A 24,988-nucleotide genomic window follows, 5' to 3' on the forward strand; every position below is an offset into this window, starting at 1 on the left:
CGCCTACGCGATCGTCCAGAATTTCGGCAATTTTCAGCTTCCTCCGGGATATATTTATAACGGAGAAGAATAACTGTGAGGAAAATATCGAGTGATCGTAAAGCAAATGCCGCTATATTCTGAGAGGGTCCCGAAGAGATTTTGAAACGACCATGAAACGATTCAGAGCGACTGCAAAGGAAATTGTCAAGCGACTTTAATATAATTCCCAAGTAATATTAATATGTGAAAGAATAGTGAAACGATAAATTTTCTCAGCTCATAAATATTTTTAACTAATTTTTTTGTATAACTTTTTTTTAGTCTTAAAAATATTATATTATAAGAAAAATCTTATAATTCACCGTTTTCACGATCAGAATTTTCTTACAACCACCTCAAATTGTAAACCATGTCATTCTATCCAAGAAGATGTTACGCTATTAACGATGTCTCGAAACATGCCATCAAAATGTTCGAGATTACGCGGAAGGACGCGCGCGGCTGGAGCTTGCGGAAAACATCGTCCGTGGGCGATGTTAAATCGATGGAAGATGTAATAAAATCGCATAACATGCACGCGTACACGTGGAGTGTGTACTATAATTTTAGCAGCGATATGATCGAATATAAGCGTAGCGTTCGCGTAACCAGATGATGACTCGTTCACGTTGCGCTCGAAGAAAAATAGCGCGTCTGACTAATTCCGCGCTTCCACTACTTTGTCGCACTCGCGCGCTTACGAAACCGCTTGCCACGGCGTAATTCGACCCGATTTAAATCACGAAAACACTCCCTACTGATAATTAATGGCATCCCGATTTAAACTGCGATCTCTCTTTACCTCTCGCATTCTCCCAAAAAATTTCTTCCGATTCGCCCGCGGAAAAACGGCAAAATTCACGAGCAACTTGCAACGAATAAACGTAATATAAATTTGTTTCCACTTAATATTATACTTTAGGCCGAACTAAATTTATTTTACTTCATATTATTGTGTTAATATTCTTATTTAATATTTTAATTTATTACGAAGCCTTGTCAGCCGAATATGTTTAATAAACCGAGGACGACAAATTATAATTTTGCTTCTATGTACGATGATACTAATTATATGGCTTCACGCCCTCGATGTTTTTCGTTCGCGGCTTGCGCCACTGTGCTAATTACGCCGCTAATTATATTACTTTCTGCCCTTCAGAGTTGACTGCCTCATAGCTTGCATCACTCAAAAGTAATAACTTGAAAATAATTTCATATCGCGATATCTATAATCGCTTTTACTATTGTCACATCTTCCAGCACTAATGTTACATTTTATCGCATAATTACATAATTTTACATATAATAGTAATTATGGCAAGAAATTAAAAACATTATTTTTATTTTTAACAATCTTTATGACGCAGCTTTTTCCGAATAAATTAAAAAAGTAGGAATTTTTGGAATTAATCTAGAATATTTTTTATTTGCTCTTGAATGTGAATTAAACTTTTACACTGAGAAACGCAAATTTTTAACGTAAATATAAATTTCGTAATAATAAATTTTAGAAGAATTTGTCAAGTTGGCGAATTGATGATATTAAATTTGAATAAAAGTTTCAAATTTGCAATATTTAGTAAATAAATTTCTAAAAATATTTGATGATTTGTAAAATAAGTAAAATTCTTACCTGGAGCTGTGATTCGAGGTCGGCCTTTTGCGCGGACAATTTCAGCGACTTCTCCTGGTAGTCAGAGAGCGAGCCCTTCTCACCCTCCAGTTGGCGCAGCAGGTTGGTCTTCTCGGAGAGGAGCTTGGTGTTCAACTCCTCCAGTTCCTTGCGCAACTTTTCTTCCCTCTCGAAGGCCTCCTGCGCCTTCCTGGCTTTCTCCTCCAGCGCCTGCAATGAGGCCATTTCATCTCCGATCTTGCCGTTCACCAGCGGATTCGGGTTCTCGATCAGCACCGTGTCGCCCATGATTAATCACTCTCGGAAAAAAAGCCACTTGCAAATACACTTGCTCTCAATCTCTTTTTTCTCGCAGGAATGGTCGGGAATCTTCGCCGAGAGAAGGAGACCCCCGGTGAAAATCGATCGATCGATTGAACGCCGCGCGAAGCCTCGACGTCGCGAGAGGGTCTCGACCACTCGCGGATCGCTCGGAGACGAAAGGAAAAAAGCGTACGAGACTCGGCGATACGACGAGTCTCTACTTGCGTCCCGGGGTCCGCGATTCGAAGTGGCTTTGAAGCACCTGAGTACGTGTGGGCGAGTGTGTGCACGCGAGAGGGCGAGGCTTCTCCCTCTTCGTTTTCGGGCGGGTTCGCGGAGTTTCGAAAGGGTCGGCGCGTGGTCGCGGGTCCAACTGGTCCCGGCTTCGGTCAAAGCCCAACTTTTCTACCCGTGCCCGTGTCCCTCTACCGTGCCCGTTTCCGGCAGCCAGTGCGGAGCGAGCCGCGGCGATCCTGATCGTGGGCGTCCCCACTCCAGTGGCGCTTCGCCACTGTATGCGTGTAAAAATATTTATAACCGATCCACTATCGCTATACCATTCCAGGGGTCGAGGGGAAAGGAGGCGGGTTACACTGCGTGAGGGGGGAGGGGTCTTGGACGGAATTAGAAGCGATCCGGAAGGGTCGGCTTTTCTCTCCAGCGACCACCCCCGTTTTGGCAGCTCCAGAAGCCGCGAAGTGGATAAGTGGATCGCGAAGAGACTGCCAAAGTGAGCGAAGATATTTCAAAGCATATTTGAGCGCACGGATAGAGTTCGACGATGCGGATTGGAAAGTTTTTTAAGTCTGCGAGAACACGTTTCAATAAATATGGATCACTTAAATTTCATTAAAATAGTCACAAATCTGTTTTTAGGAAAAATCTATTCTTCAAAATATATAACTTGATTGAAATTTTATTATCGCAAATAATATATGCTAGTAAAATTACTGAAATTGTTACTGCAAATTAAAATTGTTTAATTATGAGTTTTTGATTTAATGATTCAATTTTGAAAAATTACCGATATCGAATATTGATAAAATTAGACAAAATAAAAAAAAATAACAGCACTCCGAAGAAATGCAATTCAAAAAATGTGGTCGTGTCTTCTAAGTGTCTGAAGGATAAATAATGGATCTATGATCCTTTTTGGAGGTGCCGATCTATTAATAAGAAGCCGCTTTGGTAACATGATCGAACGTTGATTCACCATCGGCTGTCTTTATTATGCTTCTAATTTGGGATACTAGCAATATCAGTGAACCGAACGAAAAAGAGAGAAAGAAAACGTGCAGAATTCTCCTAATCCTCGTTAATTTGGCTACAAAGTCAAAAATATAGACAATTCGACGGCGAAGAGGAATGAAAAGGGTGACAAAATTAGAAGCGTCGGTGTTCTTTCGACCAAGGTTTCTTTCAAGATTCTCCGAGGTCGAGGAAAAGAAAATGTGTTATAAAACCTGAGTTACGAAAGTATTACAAGAGCAGAAAAAATATGTAGAAAAAGCTCGATTTCGAGGAAATTTCAATTTAAAGCTGGCCGAGAATTCGCGCGAGGTCAAACTGCGAAAGCGAGAAGACCAGGCGGCGGATAAATAAACGTGCGCGTCTGGAAACTGAAGCCGTTACGAGCTGGGCAAAAGAAGAAACAAATTCCACGAGCGGATTCGGCACAGTTAAGCACGAAGCCCCGGTCGTAAATCACCGTCGAGTCAAAGCTTTATTTTGCCAAGCTCTCGCAGTCTTTCGTGAACTTTCGGTTTTCGCGGAATGAACGTTTCAATTTTGCAACGCCCGTTTCTCTTTTTCAAAACAGCGGACATCATAATCTCATTCAATCTTTAAGATTCCTTTGACGAGAGTTGCATAATGCAAGAGTTCAGAGTAAAAACTATAAAATTTGGAATGAGTTTACAATTTATAAAGTTTACTTGGAATACGAAATGTCTATAAAGTTAAATCAAAGCAAAAATAAAATTATAAAGCGCAGAAAATAAAATTAAAATAATAAAGATTACGAATATTTAAAATAAAAAAAAAATACCTATAAATTAACGAAAAGATGTACTAAAATTCTTATTGTTCTCTCTGTAATTAATCCCAAGGTGCTGATCGAGTACCTTCCTTGCTGTTTAACTTAAAACTTAAGACTATCAAATTTTTGTCATAATTAAATTATAATTTAAAAGGTAACTTTAAAATTTCAAACTTTTATCTTTTCTTCAAACAAGATAAACGAATTTAATATATTTAAATAAAAAGTTCAAAATCAAGCAGAAATACTTTAACATCTATAAGAGAAATTTGCAAAAATGTGAACAAAAGAGAAAATATTAATTAAAATAAATGTCTGAATAATCATTTTTTTATGTGAAAAACTGTTTACGAGGAAAGAATCTCGAAGAAATACTCACGGCAATCTCGTCCTCGATGCGAGTGACATTGAGAAGAGGCTTGATCTTCTGCCACAACTTCCACCACGGCCAAGTGCGGAGTTGAAGGTACTTTCTCAGATTCCTCTGGACAACCACAAGGGCCAAGCGTTGTTCCTGAAGTTTCTTGTAATCTTTACGGGAGATGTAACCTCTGACGTAAGCTTGCATCCAAGACACGATTTTGCCGAGACGTTCGTCACGGAGCTCCTCCATCTGACCCAGGACTCCGGCACGGAAGAATACCTATTTTTTTCGGGAGCAAAGAGAAAGTGGAATATTAAAAAAGATTGTTTATCGTAAGCAGCCTTGAAGATGTACCTCGATTATCCACCACAATAATAAAATTTATAAAATCTTTAATACATCAGATAAATATATAGATAAAAGTATAGTTAATTTTTTGATTTCTTTTAACTTATGCTGCTCGGCAGATAATTACGGTACATCGTATTAATTTCCATAAATTGGCCTTCCATGCCGCTTTTAGCTCGGAAAGAGGATCGTTATTCGATGATAGGAGATAGACAGAGGTTGCGTCACACTTCTTGAGGGATTGCACCACGCTAGAAAATTGGCAGAGATATCCTTTATTAGCGTGACGGATGATGCTTGTCGCGTTAATTTAATAACGATGCTTCAACGATGCTGTAAGACGGTTAATCGCCAAAGCTACGCAGTGTTAAATAGATACCATTCGGCGACATTTAATAGCCAACATCCAAAAGATCGTTCAAAGTTACAAATACATAAATACATGAAAAGAGAATATATTAATTATAAGAAAAGAACATAATTTATATTAATTTGTTATCAATGAAAAGTATTCTGAGAGTCAAAAAATTTTCCTCCGAAACTTATTTCCATTTTGATATCCGAATAATTTTGCTGATCTGAACATTTTAAGATTCAATGCAATTTATCAAATTCCTCAATTTTTAAAATTATTCTTTCAGTTTTTTGTCATGTTGGCGAGTAAATTGTCGACACAAAAGTCCAAAAGTCATCCAGAGTCGTAAGACGATGTCTCTCGACGCGACCTGTGGACGTTTTCGTTACGTTTGTGTTGCCTGCGGTGAATTTGAATTAGTGATTAGAGCGTCGTGATGCTGCTGCACGACGTGGACCACAGCAGGTGTCCGATACCTTGGTGTGACCCATGCGGTACTGATCACTCTCCAGATTGATCGCCTCCAGGATGATCTGGGTGGCCTTTTGCGGCTCGCAAGGCTCTGGGACGGCATTGGCGCACAGAATTTTGTATCTGCGTTCATGGCCGACCGCGTCGTCAAGTGTTTTGCGGTTTGGTGTGTTTGATGATGGTATATATTTTGTGGTATTTGTGTATTCACAAAACAGACAAGAAAAGAAAAAAAAACACCACATCAGGTTAGAGGCTTATTACATTATGGTTCTCGTTGTTGTAAAATCGAGAATACGCTTGAAATAGGGGCGTAAAAGGAAAAATAAAACAATGATTGATATCCTTCGAGGATATTTTAATCAGGGAGATCCTCTTGGTATCGATCTCGGACGAGTGAAGACGTCAATTAAAGCGCGAGTCTTTTCAAGTGACATTGCTGTCAAGAATTTGTAAAAAAAACCTAATGGAAAAAATTATTTTCGTTAAAAGATAGTATTGTAAATATTTTGCAGGACTAAATGCGCTTTAAAATCCGCCATACTCATGTTTACCGCCCAGTCTTAGGGGCATTGGCGCGTCAGGATTAAGTACATCATCAATTGCAATGGACAATTATTTACAACAATTATTGACGATGTTTACGCAATCGAAACTGTGCCTCGTCAAATTGTCCAGAATTATTTTTACTATCGAAAAATTTTGAAATGATCCGAGGCGAAAGTCTCGATCATCGATTGCATCGAAACTGCGTTTTCAGATCGTCGTTGCGAACGATAAAGGGAGTACGAGGGGGGGAGGAAACATGCCTTGGTGTGTCCAAGACGATACATATCAGGGTCGAGACCGCTAGACTCCAAGATAGCTCCAGCTGCTTCCTTAGGCTCCTTTGCCTTCTCACACGCCGCAGGCGCCAGGATCTTGTATCTAGAGGGGTGCCGAGGTGTACGGGGGAGGGGCAAACGTGCGAACTAATTAATACAGGGGGTCTAAATACGAATATTGATAGATTTACATCTTCATTGTCCTGATCGGCGCTCGCTTCTCCTTGATCGCTAAATCACAATTTCTAAAAAATCGGGGCCCATTCCACGTGCAATAATGCGTCTTTCGGGGATAATCTTCTAATCTAAATTGGGTACCAAATGTACGGCGAATTCGGAAACCTAATTCGGATTTCTAATCCGTTTTCACGAAACATTAACGGGACGGGCAAAACTGAATGATCAATCGGGTGGCATACGAATACGGCATACGAATATCATACACGTGATAATGTGGGGGCGACATACTGTGATTAATGGGGTGAGATTCCAGGATCGTCGCTAAGTCTTGTCGGTTTAAAGCCATTAATAATAATAAAAATATAGACATTTATAGTAGACAAGTTATTTAATCAAAGAAGCTTATATTGGTTTTTGATTCTAATTATTGTAAGATTCATATTGTACATTCATGAGATTTCACTTTAAAATTAGTAAAGCCAAATTTAATATTATAAATATTTGATAACTTGTTATATTCTGAATATTGACATATTTTTATATAACGACTTTAAAGCGAAAATCTTAGGACAATTCTTGTGACGGAATATACGATTTCTCGAATGTGGAATGTAAAAAATGATTTAAATGTAGAGACAATGGGACGGAATTTTTAAATTCATCACTGTCGGGGGCTACATCAACTAGCCTTAGTGTGACCGATCCTGAAGCTGTCCGGATCGAGAGCGATCTGCTCGAAACACTTAGCCGCGGCGACTTTGGGATCGCTTTGGGCCGCCATTGCGGCCGGCGCTAGGATCATGTAACTACATGGTACACAACATAAAAGTCCGATTACTATCTGTATCTATTATGAAGATAATATTTCTTTTCGCAAATTTTTTTATTAAAACTCATCCGTGAAAAAAAAAAAAAAATAACCGAAAAAAATTAAGACGTTGTAAATAATTTAAATCACACAGAAAACATAAAAAAAATATTTTTAGAATATTTTTGAATACTTTTCGCAGGTAGCTATATTCTTATTTGTTTAAAATATTCCGCAACCTATTGTTTCTAATAATTATTACGAAATAAAAGAATTAAGTTGATATTTAAGTCATAAAATTATTTTATAGCAATTAAAAAAATCTGCTATGTTTAGAATGTTTAAAAAAGATAATAAATCTGATATAATTCAAATATAATAATAATTCAACAATTTTAGTTTAAGTAAATTTGAAAGAAACAAATAAAACATAGCAGACTTTTGTAAGAAATTATTTCAATTGCTCGAGGAATAATAATGTCTACTTTCAGATTCTAAAACCATATTTTTAACTTCTGAAATAAAGAAATCTTTAAATGCTATATCTAACTTGACTAACTATTAAAATATAATTATATTAAAATTTAAAAGACAGATTCCTCGAACTATCGACTCTTCGATTTTATGTAATTAAATTAAGGAGAGGATTCTCACCGTAGTTTGAAGTCAGGATACACCATCCTGTTAGGGAAACCTTTACGACAGATACGGATGCCTTCAAGCACACCGTTACAGGTGAGCTGATGCATGACCAGATGGGAATCAATTACGCCCGGTTGCTTCAACTCATTAGGGATAATGCAACGGACGAAGTGGGGTTGAGTGGCACGCAGGGTGGTCATCAAGTTGTTCAACTGCTCCTTGTAAGAGGACGACACAGTGGAGAAGCCACCGCCCTTCTTACCACGTCCGCCCTTGCCGCCGCCGCCACCACCACCACCGGCGTCACCGGATTGACCGGGATGATCGGCGAAGATCTCTATTAGCAGTTTGTTGGTGGACTTCTTGAATTGGTCGACCACCGTATCGTTCAGCGGGTCCTTGTTCTTCTCAAGCCAGCCGGTGATGTTGTACGGCACCTAAAGTTCAAAGACATTTTTAGCTTTATTAAAATCAACACTACCGTCGGCGAGTTTAAAAATATTTTTTTCTAGACTGTAGAATAAATTTTTTGTTCGAGAAAAATAGTATTTAATCCTTTCGTAAAAGTTAAATAATTTTTTTGTTATGCAATACGATAAGAAAATTACATACGTTGCCAGCATAATGGCCAATGGCAAAGTGAGCCGCTTGTTGGCCAGGTTTAGGCGGCTTGGGCTTCAGGAAGTTCGGACTCTTGCCGAGATGGTTGTTGTTCAGCTTCTCCTCGAAGGTCTTGTCAGTGGCCTTGGGGAACATAGACTCTTCTTCAAGAATGGAGAGGATACCCATAGGCTGTGTCGCGGAAAAAGAAACAGAAGGATGCGTCAGAATCCGCTACATTCCGAGAAACTGGTATTTTCCAAGAGTAGCGTTATGCAAATATGAATAATTACTTTCGTTCTCTCGTCGAATTAATTATACGTGAATATTGTTCTATTAAACTGTGATAGATTTAACGGTAAAATACGGTTTTTTTATACTTAAAAAAAAGTGAGATTTTTAATCTACGAAACATTTGCAGTCTCTGCAAAATACTTTGCGTAGCAAATCTCGTTAGTGTCCCAAATTTTACTGAAAAACAGATACTAAATACTTCGCTGATATACTTTGTTATCTACTTGCTCGATACTACATCATTAATATAATTTTACTTCTGCGACAGTTAAGTCAATTGCCAATTAATTGATGTCGAGAGTGAGACAAGATTCATACGAATTAATTGCCGATTAATTATTAATTTTACGGACTACGTACAAGAAAAAACCCCAACGCTACTCTTAGTACTGTGTTATCTCTAATTCAGCAGTATGGATTTATCGAAGTGATGCTTTGCCAACGACCATTGCGCTTCATTGATATTTTTATTAATATTTCCATATCATGAAAGCGTAATAATCTATTCCGACGCACATCGAACCTTCCATACATTACTGTAGCGATATGTCTCAGATTTTCCGCGCGATTTTTTAATCATAAATACTAAAATTTTATTAAAAAATTCTTTCCTGAATTTTGACTTGAATGGAAAATTTCTTTTGCATTAACATTGTAAATAAACTTGAAATAATAATTTTTGCGTAAAAAATTCTAGAATGAAGGATCTATGATTGAAATCTCACGCGTCAAATCTGTGACAGCAGATGTGAAGAAAATACATACGTAATTAAATATAAAGGCATACAACATTGGCAGGAGCACAAAACATTGACAAACAGCTGCGACAAGCGAGAATTACTGAGTTACTGGATCACAGCCGCATGATCCAGGATCGAGTCCGTGTCCTGCGCGAACCCGTCGCTTTACCTTCTCGATCAGATTGATCGTCGGCTCCAAATCCATGCCGAAATCGATGAAGGTCCACGCGATACCCTCGCGTTCATACTCCTCCTGCTCAAGCACGAACATGTGGTGATTGAAGTACTGTTGCAGCTTCTCGTTCGTGAAGTTGATGCACAGCTGCTCGAAACCGTTGTACTGCGTTCGGGTTCATGCACCACGATGCACACAGGCACACAGGCGAAGGGAGAGATAGCGAGAGAAAGAGAAATAGAAAAGAGAAAACAGAGAAAAAACAGGTCGCGGTACACCGTCCGCGTCCAGTCGGGCGGTCCTTCGACTAATCCTGAAACCTCTCGCGGCGCAGTTGAAGGTGGTTGAAAAATTAAGCTTCTCAAATCGTTCAACATTAATTTAAATAAAAATTTGTTTCGTATTTTAAAGATTTAACGATTATTGAATTTAATTTGATCGCCATTGCTCCACCTTTTCGACTGCCGCGACGAGAGGCGATAAAAATAGTGCTTGAGTGAAAGTGTGACGGTAAGAAGTAGAGTTAGTAGTCGATCGAGCAGACAGACAAGACAGGAAACATTCAGCGCAGTTGTCTCGGGCGTGCGTGAATTCGAAATCCCGAGTCTCCCGCTGGGTCTGCGATCTGCCGACCCGCCCTGGCCGGGTGGTACCTTCTCGATCAGATCGATAGTCTGCTGGAGGTCCATGCCGAAGTCAATGAACGTCCATTCAATGCCCTCACGCTTGTACTCCTCTTGCTCGAGGATGAACATGTGGTGGTTGAAGAATTGTTGCAATTTCTCGTTCGTGAAGTTGATGCACAGCTGCTCAAAGCTGTTGAACTGCTCGACCGAGTTGTGCGTTGGAGTGGACGGGGGGGTTAAGCGAAGAACAGAGAAAAAAGAAACAGGAAAGACCAGCTGTCATTAGTGCTGTCTGATGATGAGAGAGAGGGGGATGCTCGACCGATGATTTCGACTTGTAACTTTCATCGTTCGATTCATTGTTTTTTAACAGGGGGGGGGGGGAGAGGGGGTGATCGACACTGTGATAAAAAAAGGTGTCGTGATGCACATCGACGATATATTCGTCGTGTTAAGTTTACCCAATTATAGTCCAATTTGTTAATTAAGTAAACTATCAGATTTATGATTTTCAGGATTGACACTTTATGTGCCTTTACGGGGGCGGGAGGGGGGCTATTTATACCGAGTCACTAATACTAATTAATTAATACTATTTTTTTTAAACAATTAACAGTGATTTCTTGAGCAAGATAATTTTTTTCAGCAACTTCAGTTTCAAAGTAATTTCGAAACTTTAGTCGACTTTTTCAGGATTTAAAAACTCGCTGATTAATGCACGTCGAGCAGTGTATTTCTTAATCATCGAGTTTTTGAACAATTCAATGTTAATAATCATAGTATAATATTTATCACAGAACAATTTTCTCAAGTCTAATAATCTTCTTACAATCTGTCAATAGCAAACTTCGTTCGGTCGTTGAACATTTTTTTTCCTTTTTCGTTTTACGGTTCGTTCCAGTCTTTTCAGGATTGCGAACCGGACCCAATGGATCATCGAAGAAGACACAAGGATGATTCTCGCTCAATCCATTGAACGATCTCAAGAGGATATTCTTCACGGACACGATATCAGTGCCGTTTTAGGGATATAATGAGGAACGCGATACGGAAAGAGCGGTTTAGGTACCCGTACTAAGTACCTTCCAAACTTGCGATCGGCGTCTTCGTCATCGTCGCAGAGCCGACAGACGTAAGCGCGAAAAACTGGGCAAGATCTACGGGTAAGCAACATCAATGTTTCGCGATTCAGGTCCTGTTCCTTGCAAAGTTCCAGAAATCGCGTCGCCGTGGAGTCGATCATCTCCCAGGGTGCCGGATCGAGGCGTTCAAATCTCGTCTCGCGATAACTAACAATACCTTTTCGATCAGCTCGATACAAGCTAGCAAGTCCATGCCGAAGTCAATGAAAACCCAATCGATGCCCTCCTTCTTATACTCCTCTTGCTCGAGCACGAACATGTGGTGATTGAAGAACTGCTGCAACTTCTCGTTGGTGAAGTTGATGCAGAGTTGCTCAAAGCCGTTGTACTGCCATTTTTACATTTGCACGTGCGTGCGACACGTAGGAAGGCGATAGAAGGCGAGAAAAAGTAAGGAAGGAAGAGGAAAAAACAAAAATAAAATTATCAGTGAGACAAATGTGACTGATAAATAAATGTCTGTGTCGTATGTGTATTGAGTTTGGCATTTACCTGAATTTATCATAAGATTCTGAAACGTTTGACTCCAAGAAAAAAAAAGTACAACTGAGTAAATATTTTAAAATAAATCATATAAAATCGTGTAGATCTTATTTCACTTTCTAAGAATATTATTGCTATAATTTAATTCCTGTGATTTAATTTTTATGACATTTTATAATTTTTACACATAGCACTATATAAAAACAAATGTGAAGAATAATATATGCTTTTCATAAAATTGATGTTAATTTTCTTATTTGGCAAAACGATATACGAAAGAAACACTTGCTTTCCGAGACGACAATGCGTAACTAAAACCGCAGAATTACTTAATAACGATATAAAAAAAAAGAGAGAAAAGAGGCAGAAGGATCAGGTGAATAGAAATGGCTGACAATTGTATAAAAAAACAGTGGACGATCACTTTGATAGTTTTTAAAAGATAAGCGTTAGTGTGGCGGTCTCCTCTGATCCGTGATAAATCGTCAGGGATTTCCGCGTGCTAGTAGCTGTCTCAATTCTCGTGTCGTGTCGTTTGTTATTCAACTTTGAGCTATATTTCTCTCTTTTGTTTCCGGCCAGAACTCGTCTATCGAGCCTTTGTTGGCCAGGATCGATCGATCAGTCGTTTGTTGTACCTTCTCGATCAGATCGATACATGCGAGTAGGTCCATGCCAAAATCTATGAAGGCCCACTCAATGCCCTCCTTCGTGTATTCCTCTTGTTCGAGGACGAACATGTGGTGGTTGAAGAACTGCTGCAACTTCTCGTTGGTAAAGTTGATACAGAGCTGCTCGAAGCCGTTGAACTGTTCGAGAGCAAGAAATAAGCATGCGTATATCTTTTTTTTTTCCTTCGCATCTTTGCATCTCCTTGTTGCGCCTTCTTGGCGCTTTTGCGAACTTTTTCGTCCTGTTTCTTTTAAAGGGTATTGTGCACACGTCTATATCGACCAGAAATGTAAAATTATCCGAAGTTTCGTCTCAATGTAACAAGATTTTTTAATGAAAAAAAGTAATGCTTAATTAACACACGCATAAGCTTTCATTTTTGTAATATCAGTATTTTATTGTTTAACTACTTTCTTCTATTCAAACTGTTGGTTTGTGAATCCGTGAAACTTGAATTTTATTGATTGATTCGAAACTTCGGGTTGATGAAGGTTTATTACAAGAGTGGGATTTTATTTACAAAGTGTCTTTGTAATACAAATCGGTGGTATAGCGCACCGTTTATCAATGAGACAAACTGGTGTCAACTCATTCGGGTTTTGGGTACAAACTTATCGTGCGAATGTTCGAATGTCTTAATTTATGTCCAGAATATTGGTTAATATTTATTCATACTCTATCAGTTTCGAGATAAAATTCAAACTAAATAAAAAATTCGAGATCCAAATAAATCAAAATTTAAATTAAATCCAAAATTAATTAAAATTTTATAATGTCAAATTCTTTTTAATTAAAAAATATCTAAAAAAATGTTTTAATTTGTGTTCAAACAAAAATATCTTCAATTATTCTGCACAATTTATACATAGATCTGTGATTCGGATAATGTACTAAAACGTTTGATCACAGATCTAAAAATAAAAATCTAAGCTAATATTCATAATTCTGATCTTAAATTTAACCAGATATATATGATAAAGTTGTGAATGTCAAATATACGGGGTCCAACAATATTAGTCTACTTTCAACAACTATTATTACCAACAAGGAAACCATCGTAACAGAGTTTCTGTTTGATCCTGACCGTCCTGTTTGCTAATGGACAGTTAAACATACGTGTTTGGTTCCAGAAAATGGGGAGTTAATCATCTGTACATCACATTATTTATACATGTGAAGTCCACTGTTTCAATGATGATAATGACGACAAACATCCCTTCCATCGCTGAGAGAGAAAATAATTCCTTTACCTGGGGCTGCTTCTCTTTGAGCCAGACAGAGCAAATGAGCGTTCTTTGGGGGATCTAAGAGCATGCCTCTAAATAAAACCTCATTTTCCTATCGCTAATCGTGAAAATTTGGGGTTCGTAATCAAATAAATTCCGCTATTTTCTAAGAAGGCGTGCAGAAAATTTCGAGGTAATAGGGATATTTTTCGAGAACATGCGTTTTCTATTCTGCGAAGAAAAATTGGCTTATGAAGAACGGATTTTAATTAATTACAATTCGAAATGTCTTCTATAATAATAAATTATAAATATAATAAATAATAGGAACTAAGAAAGTATTATTCAAAATAAAGGAATCATCGCATCTAATAAAAGTTCACAAGTTCATTCAGGGTACAAATTCAGTCAGAGGACGAACGAAATATCTAAATATACGGATGATTCACAACAAACCTCAAAAGGCATGGCGATGGCATCCATAAAATTGTTGATAAAATTACAAAAATAAAAATTGTCGAGTTTACTCGAGGTAATACAAGTCGGGAATGTAACAAGATCGGGGATCTAATTCTAATTTCGTATTGGGCTTCAAAATCTTAAAGGTACGTCGACATCCAAAGAAAACAGTTTACGAAGATCTAAATCATCCTTGGAGAAATTCATCGAAACTAACTAGTAACGTGCGACGAGCAAGGGGCCTAGAAAAGTCTATAGATCTCATACAAAGATCGAGAGGGGCGGAAGAGGAGGGCGGATCGATCGTTCACCTTCTCGATCAACTCGATACAAGCTAGCAAGTCCATGCCGAAATCAATGAACTGCCAGACGATGCCCTCCTTCTTGTACTCCTCTTGCTCGAGCACGAACATGTGATGGTTGAAGAACTGCTGCAATTTCTCGTTGGTGAAGTTGATGCAGAGCTGCTCGAAGCCGTTGTACTGCGAGATATTGAGGTATCGAAATATAATTACGGACTCCGAAGGGACATTTCGACGACCGGTTCGACAGGAGTTCGAAACACCTTGCGAAACTCGATTCGCTTCTCGCGACACTCAATATTGAGTCTTCCTGTTTTACTTTATCGCAGGAAAAAGTGAAATTCGTGTAAATTGAGGACGCGAATTTTCGCATCTTCAGCATTTTCTTTTCGTGTGTAATTTATTTTATTTTCGATCACGTTGACAAAATTTGAAATAGAAATTGAGGTTGTTACTTTCTCCTTTTTTTAATTTGTTTTTTAAAATTGCAAGATGAGCATCAAAAATTGGTATAATTATATTGATTTCTCTTGTAAAAGTATTACTTATTATGAAAAACACTAAGAATATAAATAATTAAAAATTTTTGAATAGCGAAGATGTTACTCAAAAATCGTCAACGATCACGTCGGGGTGTGTGTGTGTGTGTGTGTGTATGTTCATATTTATATGAAGTGTAAATCGATGGAAACTTACGTCGAAGATCTCGAAACCGGCAATATCCAGTACACCGATAAAGTGCTGCCTCTTCTGTTTGGTATCCAGGGTCTCGTTACATTTTTTCACCAGCCACTTGAACAGTCTGTCGAACATCGCCTTCGACATGGCACCTACGGAGTAGGCTACCTGGTCCTTGTTACGACCCTGGGTGACGAACTCGTTACCGACCTTGATCCTTGGCTTCAGCAAGTTCTTGTAAAGATCGGCACAGTCGCAGCCAAGCAACTTCGCCACGCGCTCACCTTCCTGAAAAATGTGAAGCATAAATTATTATTACAATTATTATTACAAAATCGACAGTGGCACTTTACGAGAAGTAAACTCTATAACTTAAAATGTACAATAGGAAAATATATTTTCGAACACATATAAAAATGTGTGAATAATTTTATATTTTTTCGAAAACATCTCAAAGATAAGCGGAACAATTTTCAACGGTGGACACTAATCGTTACTCGAAGTTCGTACCTCAGTACCATCGGCCTCAGCCTGCTCCTCACGACCCCTTTGCTTGAATTTCATGCCACCCATATGCATGACAGCCGCGGTGATCTTGTAGATGTTATCCTTCTCCTCCTGGGTGAAGCCCAACACGTCGAAGGCTTGCTGTTATCGGAAAGAGCCATGTTAATTCTTCGTCTTGTCTTCTTTCGTCAGAGATTGTCTCAAAATGCGAAATTCGATTCGCAAAAGACATTTGGCGGGCGTGCTTTTTACACATTTTTTGAGACTTATAATCCTTTGCGAATCAAATCCAGAAAAAAAGATCGTAAAAAAAGAATGATTCTTAGACTTCTCTGACGTAATTATCAATTTCGATATATAAACTTTTGAGCGACAGTTAGTGGAAGCACACAAGGACGATACAATTAGCATTACGCTCTCAAGCACGACGAACGTTCGATATAATTGTTACATTTTGAACCGTTCGACTTTGTGCGTTGAAAGCTGCGTGAGGAAGAAAAAGAGAAAGAGAAAGAGAGAAAAAGCTAGCGCGGCATATAGCTCGAAGCACGGTTTTACCACATGTCGTTCAATTTCTTTACGATCGATCAAAGTCTTAAATCCCTATTAAATTTTATTTTTGAAAAGATAAAAATATATAATCCAAAATTTTACAAACATTGATTGATTATTAATTATAATCTTTGAAATCAACCAATTAGAACGTAAAATAACTAACATTGAAAGCGATCGCAAAAATTCAGTTTCAATTGCAGGGCAACTGATTTCTCGTCTGTTTTATAATTTTGAAAAGAAACGAGAAATCAGTCGGACAATTAAAATCGAATAGTATTGACAAAACCGAATGAAAGCATTCTTCTGAGCAATAGCGAGCTGACAAGCGGAAGCAGAGCTCGTGTTACATGGTGATAGCTCCTTTCCCTCCGAATGTCAACACGAATCAACATCGTCTACATAGTCTCTCTTAGGAAAACTCATACAGAAATAGAAGAAGAGGAAGAAGAAGAAGAAGATGTGAAGAAGACGACGGAGTTGCGAGCTCGATCTCTAGATCACGCTCGTCACGAAGCGTCTTCTTTGCAGTACAAAGATCGCCCTTCAGGGTCAGCCTGGACGATTTCTTGCCTCCAAGCCCCTTACTCCATCGTGGGGCAATTTGGATCGCTCTTCTTTGCGGAATTCGACGGTCGCTCTCGATCGGTGAAAGATCGCTTCCTTGAAGCTGCGTCTTCAATCTACCAAAGTTTCAACTCTGGAAGGGACAACTAGCTACCGGGTAAATCGGGATCAACGGGATCGCAAACTACTGGGGAGTGATGTTCGAATCACATCGAATTTCAATCGGGATGGGAAAAATGTCTCTTCAAATTTTTTAACTATTTCCAGGTTAAAAAACTGGTGTCGGTGTCAAAGAAGGGGCACTACTACCGGAAGTGTCGAAAGTGTGTCAACTATTATGTACATGGTAATTGCGCGGAGATAATGAAGCAATAATCTGATTGCGAACATCACTTGTCCGCTTATGTGTGTAATAGATAATTTAATATTATTTAAAAAATTCTTAATTTCTATATAACAAATAAAAAATATTAATTTTAAATTATATTATATAAAAACATTATATTCTTATATGTATAAAATATTTCATTAATATTGATTTAAAATCAAATCAATCAATTTATTAAAATAATTTTTTTTTTAAATTTAAAAAGAATAAAAATAAGTCTAGAAACATTAAAATAATAAAATTAAATAAATACATTTTTGAGAGAAAGCAATTAAGTAGCTATAGAATAAGTTTTAATAATAATTTTATGTCATTGTGTAAATATATTATTGCTCACTATCATTCGCACTGTATTTTTGTAAACCAACATTTGGGCCAAAAAACGATGTCGATCTTCAAGAAACCAATCGTCCTGTCTATACAAATAAATTATTATCATATTATTACTGATTTTTATGGAGAAAGAAAGAAAAGACAGATGTGTGTGCGACAAATACTGTTTCTTTTAAAATCTATTGATTAGTATTCTACAAAATTTCTTAACGTGATCGACATCGTCGATAATATTATAGGTTCATGTAAAATACTCAAATATTCCAAAAAAATACGGGTTTTCGAATTTACGGAAAATGAGGAGGAGCATCCTTTACGATCGGAATGATATTTAAGGACTTACGTCCGTCAATTGACATTCCTCGCCATCGTCGACGTTGGGGATCGTGATCTTTCCTTGGGACACGTTGACATAGTCGTATATGTTGTTGGACAAGAAACAGTTTTCTGCGAAGCATTTCGAAGAACACAACGTTGTAGTTTAAATTGATATCAGTCTCGATGTTTAATCTCGTCTTCGATCCTTGATGCAGTGCTCCATCCAGCCTTAATTTGCAGAAGTCATCTACCGAACTCTGATCAATTGCGCTATCAATTTTCGAGACTCACAGATCTTATCCACTTTCGATTTTTTTCTCTATTTCAAAAGAAATATTCTTAAAGATTTTATTTGAGGATTCGAAATGTCCGATATAATAATATATATAAGACAAAGAGATTGATTAACCTGGCATTTGCGAGCGCGCGTTTTAGCCTGGCGTGTACGGAGTGGGCTAAGATGAGCGTATCGGGGAGCGGGTAAACGGGGGGCGATTGGTTCCTAATCGTACGTTTTGACGGAAGAGAGTTTCTTCAGCGTGAGAAAGTCTCGCGCCCCCAAATTTCCCCGCGCCCCGATTGCGGCGGCAGGCAGCTTTCGCAGGCGGGGGGCGAGGGGGTGACGAGTCCTCGGCCAAACCTCAGCACCGCTTTGCTCGTCATATGATTAAAAAAAAAGTTCCAAAAACACAATTTTTTGACATACAAAAAAATTTTTAATTAATTTTCCCGAATAAAAAAGTGTTTGAAAATGAATCTGTAAATTAATTAGATATATAATATTGTCATATATCCAATTAACTAAAATATAATTATTAACATATTTGGCTTTAGTCACTCGAAGAATAATCATGATACGATTTAAATAATTTTATGAGAAACCAAGAGGATCTGAATTTTGTCCGAGGCTCGAGGACACCCTGGGGGCTGGACTTACGTCCGTCGCTTCCATGTCCTCGCCGTCGTTGACTCCCGGAATTCTGGTCTTACCCTGGCTAATGTACCAATAGTCGCCGATCCGGTTGCTCAGCATAGTCATGTCTGTATTGGTTCGGTTTTTCGACCTTACGTTTCATATCCCTCCAATAAACATCATACGAATTTCGTACTCAACAAGCGAGCGATCACGATCACCGTCAACATGCCGAATCGCTTTTCATTCACTAGATACCATTACAATTTACAAGGGCATTCACATTCTGTGTTTGGAAAAAAAATTCTCAATTAAATTAAATTTCAAAAGTTGACGAAAAATGATAAAGCAACTTGATCAATGATTAATTGAACTGATAATTTGATGTAACTAATGAAAAGCGACTGAAGTTGTTGGTGCTCGCGACGATTTGTAGTAAAAACATGGCAAGTTATTGGCGGCGAGTATTCGCTGAAAGAATGACAAAGCGATAGAGAAGAAGAAGAGAGAGAAAGATAGAGAGAAAAGAGAGAAGAAAAAAGTTATAATGATACAGATGTCCGTGTCTCGGTACACAAGTGCTGCAAAAATGTGTTTGGTTAATGGTATGGCGCATTGAAGAGAGCTGAAATGGAAATAGAGAAGAGCAGAGAGAAAGACAGAAGAAAAAAGATAGACTATAAAAAAGATATAGATAGCACATAGAGAGAATAGTAGCATAATTAACATTAAAACGCAAAATACAGAATACACAAGTAGAAGCTGGCACAAAAAGTTCAAAATAATCGGAAAAAGTATCGTCGTTCTGTGCAGTATTTAACGAGCGACAATATTTTTCCGGAAATGATCACTGAAAAGGCGACAATTAGAGGACTTAGTGCTTAGAGAGTCGGACCAGCGAGTTTCAAGAGTAGACATTCATCAAATTTTGAAAAATCAACATTAAACCAAAAAGGGATAATTTTTTTTCGAGAAAAATATGAAAAATTTTTCTGCACAAAAAATTAAAAATTTTGAAAATAAAACCAAAAGATGATATGAAATAATAAACAACGATTTACAAAAAACTAATCTAGATAAAAGAATTTAATTTCTTTTATTTCGGCGCGATTATTAATGCTGACTGGTCCAGGTCGTTGCACTTACATCGGTAACCAAAAGTTCATCGCCGTCATCGAGACCGGGAATCGTCGTCTTGCCTTGCGACACAAAGTAGTAGTCGTGGATGTTGTTGGACAGCAGACACATCTCTACAGGGTGACCAGGTCATTCAAAAAGAAAGAAAAACATGCGGGCGGTTAGATCAACCCAACGATGGTTGGCCATGCTTTCTGGTGGCTTTCCATCGTGCTACATAAGGGAGGTCCTATTTATATGTATGAACCCTTATGTGTCCACGGGTTCTCTCAACTGCGTTTCAAAAAGGTTGAGATACAAGGGAAAAACGGAGAGGCAATAATAAAAAAAGCCACCTGTATTCATAAGGAGTTAGCTCGACGAGGGAATCATCGAATCGCTCGCATTCTTTGGAATTTTATATTTTTTATAATTTTCAATAATGTACTATATCATAATTAATGTAATACCATTTTCATGTGCAAATATATCGTATTGAATTTTTTGACAAATAAAGTTTCGTATAGCTTTTCGGAAATTTGAATCAGCGATTTCAAGATGATTTTCTCGTCAAAGTCGATGTTGAAAATATTTGCTACGTTTACAAGTACATTTTTACGGTATAGCTCTGCAAAATACCGCTACTCCTCTTGCGAATTACGCCAGAAGAATGGTACTATATACAAGATATCCCAACTCTCACAACGGAAATTTCTACTGTATTAACACACTGTTTCACGAGAGACGTGTGGCTGTCGTCGTTAAATTTCCTCAATTTTTAAACATAATAATGATTGCTCATTTTAAATGATATGAGATTATAATTAAAATTTCTTTAAGTTTGTGTTTAAAAAATAAATTTCAAATATTTACCTTCTTTAATAATTAAAATTCCATCCAAAACCGTTAATAAAATTTAATATCGATTGAAAACTAATTTAATGCAAACTTCAACCGGGAAAATCGACTTCGACGACACGTCTCCTGCGTGATGTCCCGTTCTAGAGGTGTTATTAATTGCCCGCTACAATTCTCCCAGGCAATGATACAGTTAATTTAAAAAAAAAAAAAACCACCGATTGGCCAGCAAACGGTCTAAAGTGTCATGTACAAAGGCGAGAGCTAAGGATAAACGAGAGAATCCTGCGATATTCGTCATCGTCAGGCCCTTACGTCGGTCAGCAGACACTCTTCGCCGTCGTCGACGTTCGGGATCGTTGTCTTGCCCTGAGATACGAAGTAGTAATCGTGGACGTCGTTCGAGAGGAGGCATATTTCTGCATGGAAGGAGGATAATTCGACAGTGAGAAACTTGGTTGATGTACAAGAAGGAAAGCGCGATCCGCCGGACGATAACTAAGTCCCGGATTTTACGATTACGGGAGCGCTTTCTATCTTCCAGGCTCAGCAGCACCTGTCTCACCTTCCTGATCCTGATCTCGTTATCGGCGAGAGTGATCGCAAAACTCCTTTCCGAAACTACCGCTGCCTCGAGAAAATCAATTTTTCATTCCAAAAATAATTATTTATCTTTTTCATCGGTAAATACTGTAATAAAAATAATTTTTAACAATATAAATAAATTTAATGGTAATTTCTCGAGACAGCGACAATTTGACAATATCCTTGAGAAGAGAATATAATTCATGGAAATCGACGCGCGAGTTCCATTTTATATCGGACTTCATTTTTTTCCCCGTGAAACATCGATGACCTTACCTTTCAGGTTCTTGACTGATCCAGACATCATCTGGTAGAAGATGTGGTAAGAACGCTCAAGGGTCTGTTGGGAGATGACACGGGCCTTCTCCAGCAGATCTGTAGATCAAAGAAGATCAGAATATGTCACGATTTTTTTTAGAGCAAGTAATGGAAAAAATTCTATAAAATATCCATTTGAAACAAAATATTTACACTGCAAAATTGTATGTTCCATCCTTCATAAAAACCTTAAAAAAAAAGATAATTTTCATTGTAATTAAAAAAAAGTGGCAATAATGAAAAAATTAACTACATGATTGTAGAATGATCGATTTAATAATAAATTGACCGTGACTCTAATAATTAAATAATATTATTTTTTCTTGTGAAATATATAAATTTATCGCGGACAGTTATGTGTTAAAAAGGACATTGCGCGTCACACATTGTTGTTTATAGTGCGAGATTGAGCAAGGGAATCGAGTCACGCAATGACGCGAGCGAAATTTAAGCCAAACGAAACGAAATACAGCGGTCGTAAAAATAACTGAGCGCAATCGAAGAACGGAACGGTGTATATGCGAATCGAAGCCAACTGCGCTTCTATCGTGACGATAATAAACGCGCTCGTCTTCCGTAGTCACCTTGACGTGACTACTATGCGTCAGTTGTACAATTTGTAACTGTGCAAAATTAACAAACGCGGCTCGAAGCCGCGCGGATGACTTCTGCTAGATGTGCACGTCGAGAGAACAAAGAATAAGTGAAGTACTCACAGGTCTCAATGTCGGCACCAGCCAGTTTTCCAGAGGGGCCGAAGTGAATACGGATGAATTTACCCTATTCGGCAGAAGGCGCAAAACACAATTAATCCATCTGATTGAATAACCAAGCTTGATTAATTTCTTTCATCCGCTAACAATTAATCATAAGTTAATTTCCCCATTTCAAGATTAATAAGATTATAATTAGGTATATCATTTAATTATCATTTAATAATTTAAAAAAATTTTTAATTAAGGCAAATCTACGGCTCGATACAGCTACTTATTTCGCTTCAATTTTCCCGAGCTGAACCGCTTCGCACGCAGTCGTTTATCTTGGCCGAATATAGCAATAGCTATTTTATCGTATTGAGTGTTAAAATAGAAATACTTACGAAACGTGAGGAGTTATCGTTACGGACGGTCTTGGCGTTACCAAAGGCTTCCAGTACGGGATTGGTTTGGACGACCTGGTCCTCCAGGGAGCCCTTCTTCTTGTCGGCTTCCTTCTCCTCCTTCTTGGTCGACGCACCGACGGTGGCGAAATACGCAATTACTTTCTTCGTGTTCTCAGTCTTTCCGGCACCAGACTCACCGGTGATCAACATAGACTGATTCTCGCTGTCTGTGGAGCAAGAGACACACAATTTTACAAATGACGTACAACAATACAAATTTTTGCAAATTATAACATTATTTACCACACACGATGACAAACTTATTTGATCTTTCGAGATAAATTAATTTACTTTAATAAAGTTACTGAGAGAAAAATAAATATTTCTATTTTTTTATACTAAATGCACTTGTGTGGCTTTCTAAAATAATATTTGTAATTAATGCTTTTGTTTTTACGCACTGGTAAGCATGTTGACGTAGGCTCCGTCAGAGATAGCAAAAATGTGCGGTGGCACTTCGCTACGCCTCTTGCCGCGGTACAGTTTGGCGCACCTCCCCGTATACACGGGGAATCTTTTGTAGGGATTAATGGCCACGCAGAACAAGCCAGAGTAGGTCTGCAAAAGTAGAAATCGATGCTCGTTTAGAGTTCGACATCGACATCGAGACTTTAAACAACGTTCCATGGCTCGACCGGTCACTGCGGTTCGCCATACACGAAAAATCGTCCAGCTATCCGAATTTTCTCGAAAATCGGCGAAAAATGCTCTCAATTATAAAACTATGATTTTTTACTCAATTATATATGATAATAATACGTACTTAAATTTATAGAATTTTTAACATTTATTCGGATAGCTGAAATTTTCTGTACAATAAAATATGTCATCGATAATATCTGATTATTGCGTTGTCCAGATGTGCATATAAAATACAGATAAATTATTATATAATATTAGAGATGTAATTGTGTTTATAAAATATAATTCAATTCTTTTAATAAATAAATTTTAAGTCATTAAATGCATCAACTTGAGACTATATATTTCGACAAAATCGACGACATTGATGAAACATACATATAATCAAAATACAATAAGAAACAAGTTGAACGCCGATGCAGGAACAGTCCATCTCCCATTGTAGCGGATGCAACTCGCGTCTCGAAACGAGAGCATCTTTTGGGATTTCCATTTTGTGAGCACATGAATCCTGGAGCGCATTCCATTAAACACAATAGACGGAACATTCAGGAGGGAAATAAACACAGTCATGAAAGGACTATTTACACATTTTGTGCGACGTTGAAACGAAGAGAAAAATTGGCAAAGTATGAAAAAAAAATTCATATTTCTTGTCTGACATTTTTTTTTAAGGGAAGCGAAAAGAAAGTACTAAATCGATCAAGAAAATTTGTAATTGAGAAAAATTTATAGAACATTGCAACTGTAATTTATGAAAAAAAAAAATACAGTCGTCGTTCTCTTGTAGGATAAGGATTATTGATAAAAACCATAAATAAATCGATAAAAAGCGTGGTGACGTCGTGGCACGTCGTGGTGCTTTGTAACGACATCATCCTTTACACTCAAAAAAAAAAAACAAGAGAAATAATAAATAAAAAGAATAAAAATCATGCATTTCTCAATGAGATATTGAACGGACAAAAAATCTCGTTTTTGCGAGAAAGAAATCATTTATAAAAAAAATTGAAAAATCCAACAGAAATCGTGGCACGTCATCATACTTTAGCACGATGTCATTCTGAAAAATTCGTGCATCCTAGCGAGCTTCTTATCGCGGATGACGAATTACAGATGAAGTAAAAGGAAGGAGGACGTCGCGAGACGCGTTCTAGCGCTTTGAGCGACGAGTCAATCCTGCGTAACACCAGGAAAATTCTGAACGATAAACGCCATGGGTGGATTCGCAAGTGGAAGAAAGACACTCTGGTCAGACAAAATCAGGAAAAAAAAAACCCTTCTCGCCCTCAGGGGCGGAAGAGAGTGAAAGGGGGGCGAGCGTCTCTCCGTTGCGAACGGAGCC

The 24,988-nt window shown here is 37.9% G+C and overlaps 1 protein-coding gene across 31 annotated transcripts in view; it reads right to left on the minus strand.

Moving 5' to 3' along the window:
- Positions 1–24,988, minus strand: part of Mhc (myosin heavy chain) — a 41,720-nt gene that overhangs the window by 9,935 nt on the left and 6,797 nt on the right. For 5 of the 31 annotated variants that reach the window (XM_067357147.1, XM_067357179.1, XM_067357162.1 and 2 more), the window contains exons 4-16: positions 23,403–23,559; positions 22,939–23,168; positions 22,556–22,619; positions 21,798–21,896; positions 21,252–21,355; positions 15,895–16,032; positions 15,403–15,672; positions 11,722–11,892; positions 8,600–8,779; positions 8,000–8,424; positions 6,343–6,460; positions 4,375–4,638; positions 1,655–1,864 (exon numbers count right to left, since the gene is read on the minus strand). In XM_067357147.1, coding sequence (XP_067213248.1) covers positions 1,655–1,864; positions 4,375–4,638; positions 6,343–6,460; positions 8,000–8,424; positions 8,600–8,779; positions 11,722–11,892; positions 15,403–15,672; positions 15,895–16,032; positions 21,252–21,355; positions 21,798–21,896; positions 22,556–22,619; positions 22,939–23,168; positions 23,403–23,559 — 2,430 coding nt within the window. Of the gene's footprint in view, positions 1–1,654; positions 1,865–4,374; positions 4,639–5,538; positions 5,657–6,342; positions 6,461–7,225; positions 7,344–7,999; positions 8,425–8,599; positions 8,780–10,449; positions 10,621–11,721; positions 11,893–12,685; positions 12,857–14,715; positions 14,887–15,402; positions 15,673–15,894; positions 16,033–18,074; positions 18,179–20,108; positions 20,213–21,251; positions 21,356–21,797; positions 21,897–22,555; positions 22,620–22,938; positions 23,169–23,402; positions 23,560–24,988 lie in introns of all 31 variants that reach the window. The other 26 variants (XM_067357170.1, XM_067357177.1, XM_067357156.1 and 23 more) reach the window with 16 other exon arrangements.

The sequence above is a fragment of the Linepithema humile genome, chromosome 6 (genome assembly GCF_040581485.1).
Source record: "Linepithema humile isolate Giens D197 chromosome 6, Lhum_UNIL_v1.0, whole genome shotgun sequence".
Lineage (NCBI taxonomy): Eukaryota > Metazoa > Arthropoda > Insecta > Hymenoptera > Formicidae > Linepithema > Linepithema humile.